Source organism: Hibiscus syriacus, unplaced genomic scaffold (assembly GCF_006381635.1).
Source record: "Hibiscus syriacus cultivar Baekdansim isolate YM2019G1 unplaced genomic scaffold, ASM638163v2 tig00111769_pilon, whole genome shotgun sequence".
Taxonomy (NCBI): domain Eukaryota; kingdom Viridiplantae; phylum Streptophyta; class Magnoliopsida; order Malvales; family Malvaceae; genus Hibiscus; species Hibiscus syriacus.
In genome coordinates, this window is record NW_024063172.1 from 798,336 (window position 1) to 816,761 (window position 18,426).

Sequence of the window (18,426 nt, forward strand, 5' to 3'; positions counted from 1 at the left end):
ATTCAATAAAAATAGAGATTTAATTGAAAGAAATTAATATATCAAGGGGTATTATTACTATTATCCCTAAATATATAAGTTAAATTATAATTTTTTTCACGTTGTGTCGGGTCGAGTATTTTTCACCCGAACATACTTTAAAAAAACCCATCCCAAAATTGATTTTTTTTAAATCGACCCGATCAAGTCAGGTCGGGTCAAATTCAAGTCCCATGCCCATCCCTAAACATTACCAAGTGTTCGGATCATACCGTCGCTAAATTTTACTGTAAAGTCACATGTGTTATATTCTGGCAATTTAAAAAATATATTTAAAATTAAAAAAAAATTAAAATCATATTTTAAACACATAAATTTTGAAATAGGCCCAAAACTTTGAAAACTCTCATTTTAACCCCTCAACCCACACATTAATTTTTTTTTTATTTTTTATTGTTTGGATTTCTTATAATTAGATTTGGAAAGTATCATTATAATTTAGTTATTTAAGAGAAAATGGTTAAAAAGTTAAATATGAATATTAAATTGATGTAATATATATGGATCTATAATGAAATAATTTCTTTATAAGAAAACAAATAAGCTAATGCCAACAAATGTGCATGTCTAAACTTACATTATCGATTTTGATCTATTTAAATACCTAAACTTTCATTTTTTTTAAAAAAAATTATACCTAAAATTTAATTTTTATTTGATTTTAGTATCCTGTTCAAAATTTAACATTAAGTTTTCAAAAAATTTAAAGTTTTGGAATTAAAACGGACCAAAACTGATAGTTTAGGTACTAAATGCATTAAGTTTTTAACAGTGGGTACTAAAATGAAATAAAAAATAAAATTCAGGTATAATTTTAAAAAAAATAAAAATTTAAGTATTGAAACGGGCTAAAATTGATAGTTTACTAAATGCATAGTTTACCTATTGTTTATCTGTTGGACTTTTGCTAGATAGTATAGCATCATGCAATTTGGCACCAAAATAGATATAGAGAGATCATACATGGAGGAATATACATTAGGGTTCATCCTTGTTTATGTGCCACTTAAGAAATATACAGATAATTTCTAAGAATATTTACATAGATTTTTTATTCTCTTCTAGATCGTCTAAAAGTAAGATTTTTGAATCAAGCAACACTGAAGGAATTTGCAGCGCTCTCCACAAACTTTCTAGCTCCTTTAAACCACCTCTTGTCCCCAGCTTGTGCCTTGCAGATGTAAAGCTTACCACCGTTCACGGTGGCCGTGACTAGTTGGTGCTTGCCACCTTCGTCTCCGTCGGCGGTTCTCGTCAGCACCGACAAGAAGTAGTACTTTTTCCCATCTATCACCGGAGTTGAAGTCTCCAATATGTTTGCAGTCGCCACAGCATTTGAGTCAAACCCACCCTGCATGCATGACATGCATGATTTTAAAGATATGGAGAAAAGAAAGAAAAGATTTGGAGAAGACGATGAACGATGAGTGCCGGGTTGAAGCTCTTTTTACTCGGTTTTATTTGTGCGAGTATATATGTCCTTGACACTAAACAATAAGATAATCGGTCAGTCTTAAGATTAATAGTTTGGCAGGTGACTAAATTCTGATGTTAAATAATAGATTTAGCTAGTAATGTAATTGGCAACGATCATATCAAGAGACTGTAGTCAAATGAAAAGAATTGACGGGATTACCTCCGGGTGAACTGTGAAATATCTTAGAAAAAATTTCACATACCTCGAGGCCTTCTGTACGAGGGGTGAAAACAAAGGTATACAGTGATGGAGCCACGTATAGTTGAAAGTGGATTACATCCGAAAATTTAATTTTTCTTTAATTAGTTTTGTATTTTATAGATAGTGTCCATCCGAAAAAAATATTTATGAATCCAACACCGGTGTGGTATAAGTACACGGAGGAGGTATAACAACGTGTTGGATATGATTATGTGTGAATTTAAGGATACTCAACATTTTAAGTATTTTCATGTTTTTTTTTCTATAGATATTTACTCTTATTTGATAAACCATACCTCAGCATCGGTTAAGCCAGAATATGCTTGTTTTCCAAGCAGATAGTCCACCTGCAAAGATCCATGAGAAGCAAATAAATCAGTAAACCACATACTACATGTACACACACACGTATGTATGTATGTAATGAAATGAAATGATGAGAAATGAACCTTGGAGAGGAACTGTTCAGGGGACCCGAAGTCGGTAATGGACTTCTTGTCAGTCGGGGTGACCATGACAGCAACATTGGTGGTGGAGTCGAAGTTGTCCTCATATCTCAGGACTTGACCAGGGTACTCAACCTCCTTGCTCGGGTTCCATTTCGATGGTATCGACAGCTTGAACCCTGGTCCATCGTACGGTATGAACTCGGTGTTCGTTTTTGGCTTGCCAAATACATTTGCTGCAGCACCAAATCTCTGCCTATTTTAATATCTACCCAAGTGCATGTATTAAATGATACAAGGAGAAATAGAGAGTGATCGAGTTACCTTCACCATAGGCGGCACCAGCAGGAGAAACCTTAGAGCCAGCGGCTGCGGTGCCAATCAGCACGGAGAGAGCCAACCTACGGGAGACCATCGTGTCTGCATGTTTCAGAGAAGCAGTGCAAACCGGGAGTTGATTTGGCTTGGCGTTTGAAGCTAGGCGTTGCGATGCTGATGATCTGGTGGCGGTGGTGATGAGTGCATGGTGGTGGTGCAGGGAGCATGCGGCGGAGGCCATGGCTGCTGCTCTGATAGTAATCAAGCCTAAATTATAAACTGAAACTGACTGAACAAGAGTGTGGTGTGGGCGTGGAGGGTTTTGATTTGATACGTGAAGGGGGGAATCGGGAATCTGATAGAATATTTGATGAGGAAAATGGATTGGATTATGGGAATTATGGGGATAAGCATTCTGAGGCTCTTATTGGTGCACGCAGATTGAGCAACCGTTGTGGCTAAGTCAATCCCATTTTGATCAAGCTTTGCTTTGAGTTACTGTTGATAAAGCTTTTGAAGTCATAAACTTGTTTTGACAGCAAAAAATACACAAACTTGTTCAAAATCAAGTTTTTTTTTCTTCCGACAACAATGCTAAACGGACCCTAAGTTGTTGCACAATTTGTCCAATTCCAACTTCAGTTTCACTAGTTTCCTCAATTAACTCAAATAAGCTAGACTAAGGCCCAGTTAACTTGCTACCACAACCACCATGTCTGCCCAATTTAAGTTATTAAATGATAATTTAATTATTTATTATATTTTAAATTTATCTTTTCACCTTGAAATTTTAATAGTTATTTAAATTATATATTAATATAATTACTGAGATGTGATAGTTTATTTTCGTTATTATATGACTCTAATTTGTTGAGTCTTTTAACTTTAAAAATATAAAATAGTTACTTAATTATTCATAAGACACCAACCTCATCTTTTTTTCGTTAAAAGGATTGACGGTATTTTGAGCTGAGCTTTAACCCCAAATTGTTATATAATAAAATATGATCATAGATTATCAAACGACTATTATATTTCAGTTATTATATTAACGTTGAACAACCATAAATATTTTAACAAAAAAATGAATTTAAAACGTAATAAATTTATAATTTTTAATAATCAAAATATTTAATAAAATAATATTTTATAATCGAAACTAAATTTTTATTTATAAAATAGTTACGGATTAGAAAAAACGGTTGATCCGAAGATGATAAATCTCAGGATGAAGACAGGGATTGATGGAAACACTGAAAGATAACAGAGACGCTACCCGACAAAGCACAACTCACAGAACGGTTCCCGAGTTCCGAGTGACTCAATAACTTTACTCTTTCATATCCCAGATCTCCTCTTTCTTCTCCGATTTGCCTTATTTGTTTTTTTTTTCAATTCACCTTAGATCTCCCAACGGTCACTCTTGCCATCCATCTCCCAGTTTTCAGTATTCAGCATTAACACGAACATATACAGTCCCATATTACCATGTCCCGAAATCTCTTCCTTCCTCTAATTGTGTGTCTGGTTTTCGTGTCGCCGCCGCGTTCGACGGCCCAGCGAGGCGGCGGAACGGTGGTCACGGAGCTTTGGTGCGTCGCGAAGAACAACGCGGAGGACGCGTCGCTGCAGGGAGCGCTTGACTGGGCGTGCGGTCAAGGCGGGGCGAATTGCAACCCGGTCCAGCAAGGCGGAGCGTGTTATGACCCGACTGATATCCAGAAAACGGCGTCGTATGCCTTCAATGACTACTACTTGAAGAACGGCATGACCGACGATGCTTGCTCCTTCTCCAACAATGCCGCCCTCACTTCTTTAAACCCCAGTGAGTTTCTTCTTCTTCTTCTTCGTCTTCAAATCTTGGCCAATTAGTGATTTCACAGTTGCCATTAAACACTGTTATTTGTATATGGATATTTTGTTTCAGGCTATGGCAATTGCAAGTTCCCTTCCAGGTAATGTTTTTCCCTATTGGATTTCGAGAAATTGATGGGTTCTTTTTCTGGGTCCTGAGTCGATTGATTTGAAATGCAGCAAGACGGTGAACAATGCAAGCATTTCTGAGTCAACTGGAACACTTGGGGTTGGGCCGGATTCTACTGCAGATCTGAGTTCTTCTCATCGCATTGCTCAATCCTGGCTCATTCTTGCTCTCTCTTTCATTCATTTTGGAACTGTAAGGATCTTCCCACTAAGCTAGTGCAAAAATGAAGTTTTAGTTTAGAATTTTTGAAGCAGAAAGGGCAAACAAGTTGTATTTATTTGAACTTTTGGGTTGGATGTTTAGTTTTGTCAACTTATTTAATGAATCTTTTTGCAAGTGTTTTCCTCCTTTGCTTGCTGGCTCAGTTGGACTGTTATGTATGAACATCTTTTAGTTACTTGCTACAGCACGAATCAAATAGTCTGTGTGTCATAGATGTAAAGTACATGTGTTTGATGTCGAAAGATTGAAAATTACATTTAAACAGATATTATCTGACGCTTATTTTAATTTTAAATTAATTGAAAAGAAAAATCTTTTAATTACTACAAAATAATTTTTGTTTAGTAATTATTTTTTAAGTATTTGGGTTCGAACATCATAGATGTCAGAAGTACAAACGTTTAATGTTAAAAGTTTAAAAATTAAATTTAAATAAATATTATATTATATTTATTACCGATTAATAGAAAAGAAAATAATCTTTTAATTACTTCAAAATAATTCTTATTTAGTAAAAATACATAAAAAGTCTATTTAATTAAAAAAAAGTATGATTCTCGTATTATTTTTTATCTTTTAAGTCAAAAAATATATCTTATATAATTTTTATCTGATGTGACCTTTTAACTAACATTTTATTATCATTAATAATTACGATATTAACATGACATTTTATTATACTAATGTGATAATCAACGGTAATTAATAACATAACATATATGACATGACAAATAAATTAAATTAATAACTTCAATATGATAGATGAACTATTACATAGCGTGAGCGTGAAAAAGCAAGCACTAGTAATAAATCAGCTTCTGCAGATGATTTCATGCTAAGCAATTATGACTGAAATTACAATACCATTTTCCGAGTATAACATGAATCCTTAAGCTGCCACCCATCTTATAAATAAACAAATGTTCCCTAAAACTATTAGCATCACCAGCAGCAGTAGCAGACGTTAGCAATGTACAAGTGCTACACGAAAAAGAAAAACCCAAATTCTCCCAAGTATTTGACACATCTACCCATCTTATACAAAACAGTCCACATGACGATGCCTTGCTGCGCCAGAAACACAACCCCACACCCTGCAGTGGCTAAATGGGTGGCCGGTGCTTCTCCGCCTAGTGCAAATAAAACGGAATCTGCAATGCTTCAGGATCGAAATGGATGGCACCTTACTCTAAATTTTAGATCAGCCACTGCAAAGCATACAAGAACATCACATAGTAGTAAAATAAACCTTGAACTGCACCAGTAGTTGAAAGTTCAGAAAAGCATTCATATAACATCAGGACTCTGTCACAACATCCCAACACTTTAAGCATGCATAAAATCAAAAGGAGAAGTACAACATTTGTAGCATCATTTCCTTGACAACCATCTTCATCACGACAGAAGCAGCAGTAACAGCACAACTAAATCACATCAAAATCATAAATGCTCGATTAATGGACAATATGTTCTATTGTGCAGACAATTATGATCTCAAAGTGATTAGTTATTGTTAGGACAAGCAGGTCAACACTCGATAACATGCACTTACTCCGAAACATGAACAGAAACAACAGAAAATGAACAGGAAGCATGTTTCTCTGTGAGAATCTGCTCCCAAAACAAAAAAAGTGGTACTAGTGGTGATGCTGGATTTCATTGATTTCCTTGGTAAGGTCAATTATTAGAATACTTTAACTTTTGTATGCTACAAGAAACAAAAGGATACAACTTAAGATGGCATATTTTTTTCATTTATGGATTGCAGTATGATGGTAGACCAAAACAAGTCAGAACAGCATACCATGGCAAATTAGATCAGAATATTGGTAAGAAAGTTGATAAAGGCATGTAGGACTCATTATTCTGTAAGGTCCATATAAATCAATTCTGCATCTTTATGCAAACTCCTTTCATCCATTGTTCGCCAAATTAAAATAAGGGTGGGGGGGACTTTGCAAAGATATAATTGTTAAATACTTTGCAAATAGATTACCAATCATTCATCATTTACATTATTATACATCAACATCTCACAAGGAATATTAACATGCCAAGACATACAAGGCCAACAAATATGTTTCTGTTCCATTTTCTTGCATGTGAATCCTGTTGATTTCCTTAAATTGTAGAGGCATAAAACAAATTATCATACTATAAAAATTCAGGAAGGGTTACTGAGCACCGCTTAACAAAATGCTATGGTTGTGTTAAACCATTAGGTTTCATTCATGCAACCACGATGAACCCCAGAAGAAATTCATCTCGTGACAACATATTGAGAGGGTAGAATATTAGCACATGAGTTACATGATTCTTTAAAGAGTGCATGTGATAGAATACTTAGAGACATTCTTTCATGATCTTACAACAGAGACATATCCTGTCACAATGTTAATATAATTTATAATACTTACGAGAGAATAGTTAGGAATGTCAGAACTTAGATTGCATTGACGGATAAGTTTCAGTTATAATAGGGGTGAGCAAAGGATCAATTTGAGTCCTCCCTGAGTTTGAATGAAAATTCCTACAGGATAACTATCAGACATGTTTTTCTATATCATACAAAGTGTTGTACTTGTGCTAACAAGAAATACAAAAGATGTGTACGAAAGAATGTTAATAAGTTGTTGTTAGACTAGGAATGACTTCAAGAGGACAACGACTGATATAAACTATTGGAGGATTTGTGTCTTGATCCTTGTAGCTGGCCCCAAATATATTGAGATCAAGACTTGTTGGTTCAGGGTTTAGAATTTAGAGTTTAGGGTAACTGATAAGCTACCAATAATTTCAAATAAAAAGGGGAGTAACTGAGAAGCTGCCCCTTTTGGGAAAGAACCTACCCTTTTAGCCACAAATTTGATCCCTCCATTGATCTTATAAACCCCACCCACCCTCCTCAAAATTTGAATATTAAACCTTCAAGTTGAAGCCCTGCTAAAGAGTTACCACCGTTTTCATCAAATGTAACTTCTTACTATTCAAATCAAATGAACCACAATATAAACAAAATTCTGCACAATACTACTGCAGAAGATGACACTTGACAACAAGCAAATAAACCCAAAGAACTTCGAAGAATCAAGTCAAGGAACATTTCACCATACCTGATTGAAAAAAATTCAAGACCTTGGTGAATGTCCAGTATCAGATTTAGATGCTGAGGAGCTTTCGCTATCAGAATCTGCAACAAAATTATATATGTTAAAAACAAGAAGAGAGAACGGAAGGGGGAGGGGGGAGAAAAATAAATCTAGTTAGAAACAAATCACACTACCACTTGATGAAGACCCGGAATCACTGCTAGAGCTACTCGAAGTACTTGACCTACTAGCATTATCTCCCTGTTCCCCCACTTCAACAGTTGATATGAACATATTATGCTCGTCTGTAGATAGAAGTAAGACAATTTTAGTTATCAGTCTAACCAAGCATGAAACAACCAAAATACCATCATTTCTATGATATGAAAACTTACTAGTTCCGGCTTCCTTTGGCACTTCAACCAAAGCAGGCATTGGGGTCTGCAACTAAATAAAATATAAGCATTCAGAACTCCTGGTAAAAGATTATTTTATAAGAAACTATGACAAAAAAGCTTTACCTTCTCTTCCACAGTATGTTCAGCTTTTGCTCTAGCTTGAACGGCAAGTTCAGCTTTTCTCTTGTTTTTGCTTAAGCTTTTCTTGTAGTTTGTAATAAATCTATCTAGCTCCCAAAGAGTCTCAGTATTCACACTGTCAATGTCCACCTCAATTTCATCATCATGTTGGAAGAGAGTCGAATTCCTTTTTTTAATAATCTGTACGATGTTGTCCAGCTTCTCTGAAGGCAAACCCTGAAGGTTGGTGCTAAGCTTCTGCTTCTCTTCGTAAGTCATATCCCTCTTATACAGATCCTTTGCCTTAGGCTTTTTTGGAGTAGGTATCCTACCTGAAGGAGTAGTAGCAATAAGTTTTGGCCTCAGATCATCAGGGCCCATCATTGACTTTGGTCTATCCAGGATCCTTCTCATATCAAGTGGCGGGGGTAGCATTGGAGTTGCCTTTCTTGGAGTTGGCATAGCAAGACTAGCTTCATATTCCATTGCAAGTCTCATATCTCGAATATAATCTGCCTCTATAGTAGCCCATTTGTCCTCAAATATCTGTGACAACTGCTCCGCCATAATATGAACATCTTGTCCCTTAGGATTATATGTCATAGCATTGCGAAATGTTAGCCTCACATCCTCTGCAAACTCTCTTGGCGACTTGTACCAGTTATTGTTAAGCCTTGATTTCACAGTACCCAAATCCATGGGATGCTTAATAATAGTATAGTAATCATGCAAACCCAAACCTTTGACATCAACAGGGGCATTAAAGACCCAACCATGCTTATGCTTCATTAGTCTTTCAAGCAAAGAGCTACAGCTCTTAAAGCATTTGTTACCCATACCGAAGCCACGATTTAATTCAACTCCTCCTTGCTTCTTCCCATTTAATTTCAACTTTTTGTTACTCTCTGCTGGGGGAAACTTATCTTTTGCAAGCAAAAACTCTGAATTCCGATAGAATTGGTTCGCCTTAGGCGTTCTCTTCTCCTTCTCCTTCTCCATGCTTTCACTCACACCCTGACTAATCTCCAAGACAGGAATATTCAACTGGTTCAAAGGCCTTAGATGCTTGACAGGCTTCTGAGGAATACCGATTGAAGTCACCTCTGGTTGAACCCTCTCGAATCCACAATCAACGCTGTCATTCACGGGAACATGTGAATTACTAATCTGCGCTTCTTTAACTTCAATCCTCTTCACCAAATTCCTTACCAAATCAAGCTCACTCTCCAACTTCCTCCTCAGTTCCCACATCTCATACTTCGACCTTGAAGCCAAATTGATCTTCACCCTGTTTTCTGAAATCGGCTTCACGGCTCCATTGCCAGCCACAACATGCTGCTTCTTAGGACTTGAAGAATCACCAGACACAGAAGTATCTAAACGGGAAGCAGGCTGTTGGTGAGCTGAATCACTATGCTCTAAAGGAAGAGCCTGAGCTGGTGCTTCAGCAGAGTTGTTGTTGTTCTTGTCATCACTGTTACTATTGTTCTTGTCATTTGTGTTGTCCTCTTTGTGCACAATTGTAGAGGAAGCGATTGTGGTGACGACAATGTTGTTCACAGCAGTGCTACAGCTGTTGTTGTTTTCGTTGTTGTCCTCGTTGTTACTAATGTCGTTGCCGTTTCCGTTGATGACGATGTTGTTCTTGTTGTGGCCATCCTTGGTGGTGGTGAAGTTGTTAGTTGTGGTGTCGAGAAGATTGTTTTTCTTGGGACCCTTAAACGCTTTCCTGGTGTAAACCTTGTTCTCCATGTACCGCTGCCTCTCTCTGTTTTCACCATCTTTTCCTTCTCCAACTACCGTTCCCGAAGCCATACATGTATTAGGGTTGGAAACCCTGATTCCCCCTTCTCCAAACTCCAGACCCAAAAAAATCAATTTTCCCGATCAATCCAAACTAGGGTTTAACCACGTCCACTCCAAAACCCTAATTTCACCTCCAAACTCCAGATATCCCTCAAGACAAACACAAGAAATTCAAATAAAGAAACCCCTGCTCGATCTACAAAATCAAAACCACTACCATCTTTACAAGCCCAAAACAGAATCAAACTTCGTAAAGGAAACAAGGAAAAGAGAGACTTCTCAACGCCCTTACCTTTGCCGGTTCAATATCAGTTCTTCGTCCGAGTCTCTTTCTTTCTCTAGGAAAATGATGTTCGTTTTCGTATTTTTTTTCTCTCTCTCCCTATATCCTTATCTTACAGGTGAAGGTGGAGCGTGCCCTCGTGGCTCCAACCGACTTGAGAGAAGCGCGTGGGTGCATCGAGAGAGCCGTGCTGGCCAAGTATCATAGCGGGGATAACACGAACCAATTGAAAGAGGGGGAAGTCGAGACCACATTGAGCGAAAGTTATAGGGTTGGATGAGTGCGGGTACCCAATTGTGGGGTTCCATAGATTTTCCCCAGATGAGGAATGGGAGCGTGTTTTTCAACTTCAAGGATGTTTCTCAAGTCAACTGTCCGGAGGATAAAGACACGCGCCTCTCTTACTGTGATGCATTGGAATACAAAACCGTTTACATCCAAAATGGAAACCATTATTATTTTCGGAAATTAGATTTTTTAAGTTTGTTTTTATATATAATCGGATTAGTCTATCCGTTTTTACTAATAAGAGGTGTTTAGTTCAAGGATTGTGGGATGGGAATCCCACATTTTCATGTTTGGTTGGCTGAGAATTTCATTTTCGGTAATGTTTTATTACCAATAGTAGATTTTTTTGGAGTATATTACCAGGAATGTCATTACCTCCCTTCCCTTAGGTATTGTAACATTACCGGCGTTTTGGACTAAAATGGTTTTAAATTTTTATTTTTTTTCAAAAATATATTTCTCCTGTCATTAAATAATAAAAATTCTACGAAGGTTAAATTACAAATTTATCCTTAAATTATTTTAGATTTACAAAAAAAAAAGTCTATAATTAAAATTTTATATGAAGTTCAGGGGTTAAAAAAATTTACCCTTTCATTAAACATTTTTTATATTTTTAATTTTGTAAAACAAATTATATAAATATTATAAATTTAATTTTTTAAAGAAAATATATATAAATATTTTATAATTTGTAATATTATACAAATATATAATAAGGATAATTTGGTCAAATATACATTCCAATAATCTTTTATTCCTTTAACCAAACACGGTAATCTTACATTCCTGCTAAACCAACCAAACACAAAATACAGCATTCCCAGTAATCATATTCTCTAGTAATCTTTTATTCCCACTAGTAATCTTACATTTCGTGAACTAAACGCACCCTAAGAGTTTAAATTATTATTTTGGATGATTTTAATGCTTAATATTATAAATGTTATTATTTTAGATATTAAGATCATTAGTGATGTTAATTTCTTTTGTTAAATACGGGGATGGAACTAAAATTTCAACTTGAGAAGAACAAACTAGAATTTTTCTAAAATATGGTGGACAACTCCATAATTATCTCATAAATATTTAAATTTTATATATAAATTAAAGGTTAAAAAATAAACTTTTGGTGGGTACCCTCCCAAGCCTTAGTGGTTTCATCGCTAGTTCAATGATACATGTTATAATTTGATAATTTTAAAATTAAAATTAGATATTTAAAAACACATTTTGAAATAACCTTAAAAAATTTGAAATTCATCAAAATTTTGAAATCCTTCACTTCAATACCTGAACTCATGTCATTTGTCACCCTTTTCCATCGATTAATAAAACAACTAGTAGATGAATATATGTCTTATACCTTTGTACTATAGGATAAAAATCATGATTTCGACGGTCAATAAGTGACAACTATGGAGACGTATGACTAGGAAGATGACAGGAATTACGTTAGCGATAGTAGTTGTGGTCGAAAAAGGCATCGAGGGGTTAAGTTAGGATTTTGGGATTTTTTTTTATAATTTAAGAGAAATTAGAGTTTGTTTTATAAATATAATAACTTTTTTAATATTTGTTTAAAAAAAATTCAAAATTAGCAGATTATACATGTGTCGTTTAACGGAAGAAATTAACGTCGTTGACGAATGAGGCATCTAAATTGATAATGTTTATAACGTTAGGCATCGAGATCATTAAAAAAAATAGTTTAGGCATATACAAATATAGCGAACTTTTCATAAAACATACATCAATATCTAAACATGATAAGGACATACAAATTAATATAGGCAACACTCGTACATGTGATCTAAATATATAGTGGACCGAAACCTAGAGGTCTTCTTCGGAAGTTGCTCTCAATCTAGCGTTGGGGGTAGTCTACTACCCTACCTCTCCCTTATTCCATTACATATGGGAATAGGATCAGCTAATTAAAACCTAAAACCTAAAAGTTTACCATGATGAGGTACTGGACAGTTTCATTTCAACAATTCATTGACGAGTTCAATATCTGAATAATACTGGCAAATGCAAGAATCCAATGTCATTTGCAGCCAATATTGTAAGGAACAAGTTGGGAGAATAATAATTTATTCCTATTCCATAAATATCTGGGATTTAAATAAATATTCTGTAAACCAAGAAGTTTCATTTCATTCGATACCATTTTATAGATTTTTTTCCTAGTTAGGTTCATATTCTTGTGTATAAATATCCAATGATGTAATGATTTGATGAGCCAAGACATGACCAGGTTGTTTTCCATCAGCCAAGACATAAAACTCCTCTACAAAACCTTTGTCCCTAATAAGATATAAAGATATGCTTATATCAACTTCCACTTATCATTATTTCACAACTAGATCAGCTACATCCTTTTAACATTTTCTTCCACCAAGATAAAGATCACCCACAAACCCAAGATTCAAGCCAGTTGGTTCATGTATTCACTCCCATGAGATGGCATCCAGTAGAGCTCTTTAGGGTTCCAAAAAAGTAATTCATCATCCACACAATATTCAGCAAAAAACTTTATCCCCGTAAAATTAGCAACATTATTTAGATGATCTTTAGGCAGCCTTAATATTCTTACAAGAACAAAATAAACCCGAATAACTAAGAATATCAAATTTAGATCAAAGATAAAGGAATAGATGCCCTGAGTGCTCATAATTGAAGAGAAGAAAAATCAGTCATGCATTCTCGAACATATAAATGCATATATATACAATTTAATCTTTTGGCGCTGATAATTGATAATCACAGTTATTAGTCTTCTCTGATCAAATATAAAACTAAAATTCAATGAAACACCAAACAGAGATATTCTGTAGCCAGGAATATGTTGGGGCTGTTGTAATTGGTTATAATTGGAGGGAAATGTTGTTGCTTGGTTTGTTAGTTACAAATCAAGGATTGTAATCAGCTCATGTACATAAACACTGAACCTTTCTGGAATTCATCCTGGAATTTCTACAAACACCTTGTCTACACTTCTACTCTCTTCTTTCTCACTAGATCATCGTTCTCATCATCAGTGATCCTAACCCGTTCCTTTCCCAACCCAAGCATACCATATTCAATGGAACATCTTTAAAAATCAAAACAAAAATGAACGAAAGGGAGAAAGAGAAAAGAAAAGCTTTACCACCAGCAGGCCCGTGCCATATTTGAATCGGAAACCGATAGCATTTGAGTCTCCACCACTCCTTCGTGAATTAGTCTCAATGGAAGTAGGAAGAAATGTTAATTTCTACAGTCTGCGCCATGATCTGCGCTTTTCATCAGCTTAGAATATTTCAGGCCGTTACATTAGTAAAACGAATTTAAGCCATTAATATATATATATATATATATATATATATATATATATAGATTTACAAATGAGATCCAACCTGTTTTTTTTTTTGGTAAAAAATGAATCAAAATCAAGCGCGAAGAGGATTACAATCTCCATTCCCCATATCCTATAGAATCCATATCCAGTAATTGGTTTAGCTCTTCAGGTAGAGAATGTAGAATGGTCAGGTTCTCTTTTTGATTAAGAGCCATATTGGCTAGACGGTCAGCATATTTATTGCCTTCTCGCTTAACATATCTTACTTCGCTCGTCCATCCTTCCCTTAGTAGTTTTTGACAAACCCATCTTAACGTCTCATGTTGTTGCTCCTCTCCTTGTCTATCCTTCAAGATATCAATCACCCATCTCGCATCCATAGCCAGAATAACATTTATCGCTACGGATTTCGTTAACAACAGACCTTGTCGTGCCCCCCACATCTGAGCTGCCGAGCCACTTGTCCGCCCTACTCCTTTTCGTATAATTTTTCTACCATTAGAAGTTATCTAAATTAGAGGACATTATTTTATTAAATCTTATGGTTATTAAAAATTGTAAAATAATTATCGATTATTTATATGTCTTAAATTCGTCTTTTTTCATTAAAAATTAACGATTGTCTGAACTATATGTTAATTTACTAGTTGAGTTTTATTTAAAAATTTAAAGATACAATTTGATATTTTTAAATTTATTTTTTTATTATAATCTTATGTGATATTAAAATAGGCTTGACTTAAATAAAATATCACAACTATTAGAGTAAGTTTCCCTCTGATAAGTTACGTGGACTGTGAGAGACCTTATTTATGCAATGTAAACTTATAGGCTAATGTACTCGAAAGATATGAATTCCTTAAGAACTGAAGGGTGGAGTCTACTAAAAAATCTCGAATTGTAGAAAACTAACAGTTTTTGAAGATGACCTCTGAAAATACAACACTGCTCGATACAATTTACAGTAAAAAAAATAAATTACTTAGTTAATATATAAATTATCAATTTTAATCCGTTTTAGTATATAAACTTTTAATTTTTTTTAAAATTATATCTAACGTTTAATTTTTATTTCGTTTTAGTATTTTTCTGTTAAAAACTTAATGTGTTTAGTACTAAACTATTATGTTTGGTCCATTTTAGTACTTAAATTTTCAATTTTTTTAACGTTAAATTTTGAACGGGTACTAAAATAAAACAAAAATTAAATTTAAATATTTTTAAAAAAATTTAAAATTTAAGTACTACAATTGACCAAAAATGTTCATTTAAGTACTAAAAATGTAATTTACCTTACAAATAAACGGTAATATTTTTTTATCAAACTGAAATGTATTCATTTTATTCAAAATACATAAAAAGGCCATAAAAGCAACACACAAAAGAAACGAAGACAAGTCCGATCATAAAAAGAAATTTATTTGGCAGCTGCTTATTTTAGCATTCAGATAAAATTTACACTTGAAATAGCACTTTATCCCCTATATTTGCATCAAATCTCCCATATGAGCGGACCAAGACATAAAAGCAACACACAAACATACAAAACAAAACAAAAGGCTAGAAAAAGAAGACCAAATTGAAGGAGGGTAGGCAAGTAGTAGCCAAGATTATTCAGGTGCAGGGTAGTCTTCATCGGCCGGTGGAGTCATTTCCCACTCCCCATCTCCATTTCTCACGAGCCCTTTGTTCTTCTCCACCCACCATGAACCGGGCACCAAGCACTCATCTTTCAAAAACGCACTAGACTTGTTCACCAAGGCCAAACTTCTCTTCACCCTCAGCTTGAACTCTCCTTTCTCTCCATTCCACCCTGCTACTATGTGCAACATTGCCTGCAAGTTATGCCAATCACCGGGGTTCTTCGAGTCCTTCAAGCTCGGAGACTTCCTCGTATCGATCACCAAGTCGGTCCCGGTGTAAACGTACCCCAACAACAAGCTAGGGTAGTGAGGGATCATATCGATCGTGTTCTTTATGTGCAAAATTGTTAGATTCGGATACCTTTTCATTCTCTCGTCAAAAGCCTTGTTTCCCACCTGTGGTGAACCGAATACAATGGCTGCAACGGGAATATCGTCGACTAGGCCGTTCTCAACCGCGTCAAAAGCACTTAAAATCGATAAACTAGCCCCCAAACTGTGCCCGGTGAACACTATGCTTAAGTTTTCATCCTTGTATCTCTCTTTTAGCTCTTTGATCTTACCCAAAAGCTGTGCCCTCGCACTTGTTTTCGTAAAAGGTGATTTGGGGTTGTCGGAAATGTAAAGAGTGAGCCAACCGAGCATCGCTTTGGGCTGCTTCTTGTTTTCATCGTCATTGTCACTGCTACTACTAGTACCATGATCTTTCTGGTTGTTTTCGTCGACTCGCAGAAGGGGTTCGAGGGGCTCAAGCTTGGCGTCAAGGACATTAATCCACTCGTAGTCTCTGGTGGTTCCTCGCCACACTACGTAGACCTCGCGGCGGCTGAGAGCCTTCGACGTTTCGTCGGACGTGGTGGCTATGTAGCCAATCCAGTTGGACTCGCGGTCCCATGACTCCCTCGACCTGGAGTGGAGCAGAAAGGCTTCCGGGAGAGAGACGCGAGCGGTGGCGTAGAGGAACGACTCGACCCTGTAATCGGAGGCGGTGTCCAGCATAACTTTGTCGAAGAAAGAGGACCTGCCGTAGCGGCTTGCGCCGCAGAACTTCGAGTTTTGGTCATTGTTGAAGGCGTCGTACGTCGCCTGGCAGAAGTCACCGCAGCGGAGGACGAGCTTGCGAAGTGAGAGGTCGAGAGGATTGAGAAGCGAGTCCCAGTTTTTGCTGCCTAGCAGCTCCTCCCATGATGGTTCTGGTAGCTGATTTGCGGCCATGAGAAAGCAAAAGCTGCCCACAACGGTGAGGCTATCGAGAAAGGGATTTATGTGTGGCTTTGATCGTTTGAGAATGCTCAGTGGAAAGATTGGTACTACTATTTTATGAGATAACGAAGCAGATTGCAGACAAATCATAATCGCATTGGCATGTCCCACTAGGGCTTTGTAGTACGATTAGGATAATAGATGAGATAAGGTAGATTGTGAATTTTTTAATATTGATTTGATTAAAATTTAAAAAATATTTAATTTGAATTAATTCGACTCGAGTTTGAGTTCAATTCAAAAAATTCGTGAGTAATTTAAAAATATAATATATTAATAATTTACTTTTTAAAAATAAATTATTAATAATATTTTATGTGTTGATTTTTTTTAAATGTAGTATAAGATTTTATTATATCTAAGGTTCAAGTTTGAGCGTGAGACTTTAATTGAGTTAAGTTTAATATTTTTTTTAATTTCAAGTTTTTACGAGCTTCAGTTCATCGTCTCGAGTTCCAATCGAGCTTGAAAATTTTAGATTCGAGAGTTTTCAAGTCGAGTCGAACTCCATTTTAAAGTTTTCGAGCTCGACTCGACTCATTTACAGCCCTAAATACAATTATATATGATTTTTTTAAAGTTGAAATAATAATTTTTAGGATAAATTCGTGTTTAATACTTAAACTATCAATTTTGGTTAATTTTAGTATCTAAACTTTTAATTTTTTTAAAACATACCTAAAGTTAGTTTTTATTTCATTTTAGTACTCCACTGTTAAAAACGTTAGTCTTTGTTTCAGTTTAGTATACTGTTCAAAATTTACATTAAGTTCTGAAAAAATGGAAAGTTTAGATATTAAAACGTACCAAAATTGATAGTTTAGGCACTAAACATGTTAAATTTTTAATTGTGTGGTACTAAAATAAAATAAAAACTAAAAGTTATGTATAATTTTAAAAAATTAAAAGTTTAGGTATAAAATATACCAAAACTAATAGTTTAGGTAGTAAATGCATAGTTTACCCTATTTTCTAATGCCTTTGAGTCACTTTCAAGGGAAAAATCAGAAGCTAAAAGAGGGATACAAATGAAACAATAAAAATTCAAGAATAAAAATTTAAATTTTAAACTATTACATACCTTTCAATTGGTGAAGATAATGAGTAACTAAAAGAAAATAACGATTAGGTTCAATAAAGTTATTTCTTATTAGGGATGACATACATGTACAATATCGTGGATTTCGTATCGTACCTACTTTAATTGGAGTAGGGATAGGTATAAGTTTAATCGATAGTAGGCGGATGTGGATGTAAAATGTCATACCCGCCGTGGGTAGTGAGAAGGTGATGGGTTTGAGACACTACCCGCATCGCATCTGCCTGCCCCACATCCATCCGCCCATTAACTATTCATCATATACATTTTGGACTATTATGAACTTACGTATAATTTCAGAGATTATTTTATAAATATTAAGATTTTGTAAGACGTAACTTGTAATTTAACTAAATATTAAGGTATAAACATTTTTAAAATTGAACACTATCGCTTACGTAATATGT

The 18,426-nt window shown here is 35.3% G+C and overlaps 4 protein-coding genes across 5 annotated transcripts; 1 reads left to right on the forward strand and 3 right to left on the reverse strand.

Annotated features, from left to right (window-relative positions):
* Positions 1 to 989: 989 nt before the first annotated feature.
* LOC120169618 (oxygen-evolving enhancer protein 2, chloroplastic-like) lies at positions 990 to 2,834 on the reverse strand. Its single transcript, XM_039177729.1, has 4 exons — positions 2,488 to 2,834; positions 2,167 to 2,399; positions 2,014 to 2,064; positions 990 to 1,390 (listed from the first exon to the last, which is right to left on the reverse strand). The coding sequence occupies exons 1-4, from the start codon at positions 2,720 to 2,722 to the stop codon at positions 1,130 to 1,132; spliced, it is 780 nt and encodes a 259-aa protein (XP_039033660.1). The 5' UTR covers positions 2,723 to 2,834; the 3' UTR covers positions 990 to 1,129.
* An 889-nt stretch (positions 2,835 to 3,723) lies between these two features.
* Positions 3,724 to 4,801, forward strand: LOC120169619 (PLASMODESMATA CALLOSE-BINDING PROTEIN 5-like). The gene is made up of 3 exons (XM_039177730.1): positions 3,724 to 4,306; positions 4,409 to 4,436; positions 4,516 to 4,801. The coding sequence occupies exons 1-3, from the start codon at positions 3,970 to 3,972 to the stop codon at positions 4,679 to 4,681; spliced, it is 531 nt and encodes a 176-aa protein (XP_039033661.1). The 5' UTR covers positions 3,724 to 3,969; the 3' UTR covers positions 4,682 to 4,801.
* A 702-nt stretch (positions 4,802 to 5,503) lies between these two features.
* Positions 5,504 to 10,601, reverse strand: LOC120169495 (transcription factor GTE4-like). Of its 2 annotated transcripts, none has more exons than XM_039177624.1 (5): positions 8,298 to 10,601; positions 8,172 to 8,217; positions 7,971 to 8,081; positions 7,801 to 7,877; positions 5,504 to 5,895 (listed from the first exon to the last, which is right to left on the reverse strand). In XM_039177624.1, exons 1-4 carry the CDS (start codon positions 10,107 to 10,109, stop codon positions 7,816 to 7,818), a joined length of 2,031 nt encoding a protein of 676 aa, XP_039033555.1. In that variant the 5' UTR covers positions 10,110 to 10,601; the 3' UTR covers positions 5,504 to 5,895; positions 7,801 to 7,815. The 2 variants fall into 2 exon arrangements, with proteins under 2 accessions (XP_039033555.1, XP_039033554.1); XM_039177623.1 differs by having other exon boundaries at positions 8,172 to 8,223.
* A 4,816-nt stretch (positions 10,602 to 15,417) lies between these two features.
* On the reverse strand, positions 15,418 to 16,956 carry LOC120169718 (phospholipase A1-IIdelta-like). Its single transcript, XM_039177839.1, has one exon. The coding sequence runs from the start codon at positions 16,870 to 16,872 to the stop codon at positions 15,625 to 15,627; it is 1,248 nt and encodes a 415-aa protein (XP_039033770.1). The 5' UTR covers positions 16,873 to 16,956; the 3' UTR covers positions 15,418 to 15,624.
* Positions 16,957 to 18,426: the final 1,470 nt, after the last annotated feature.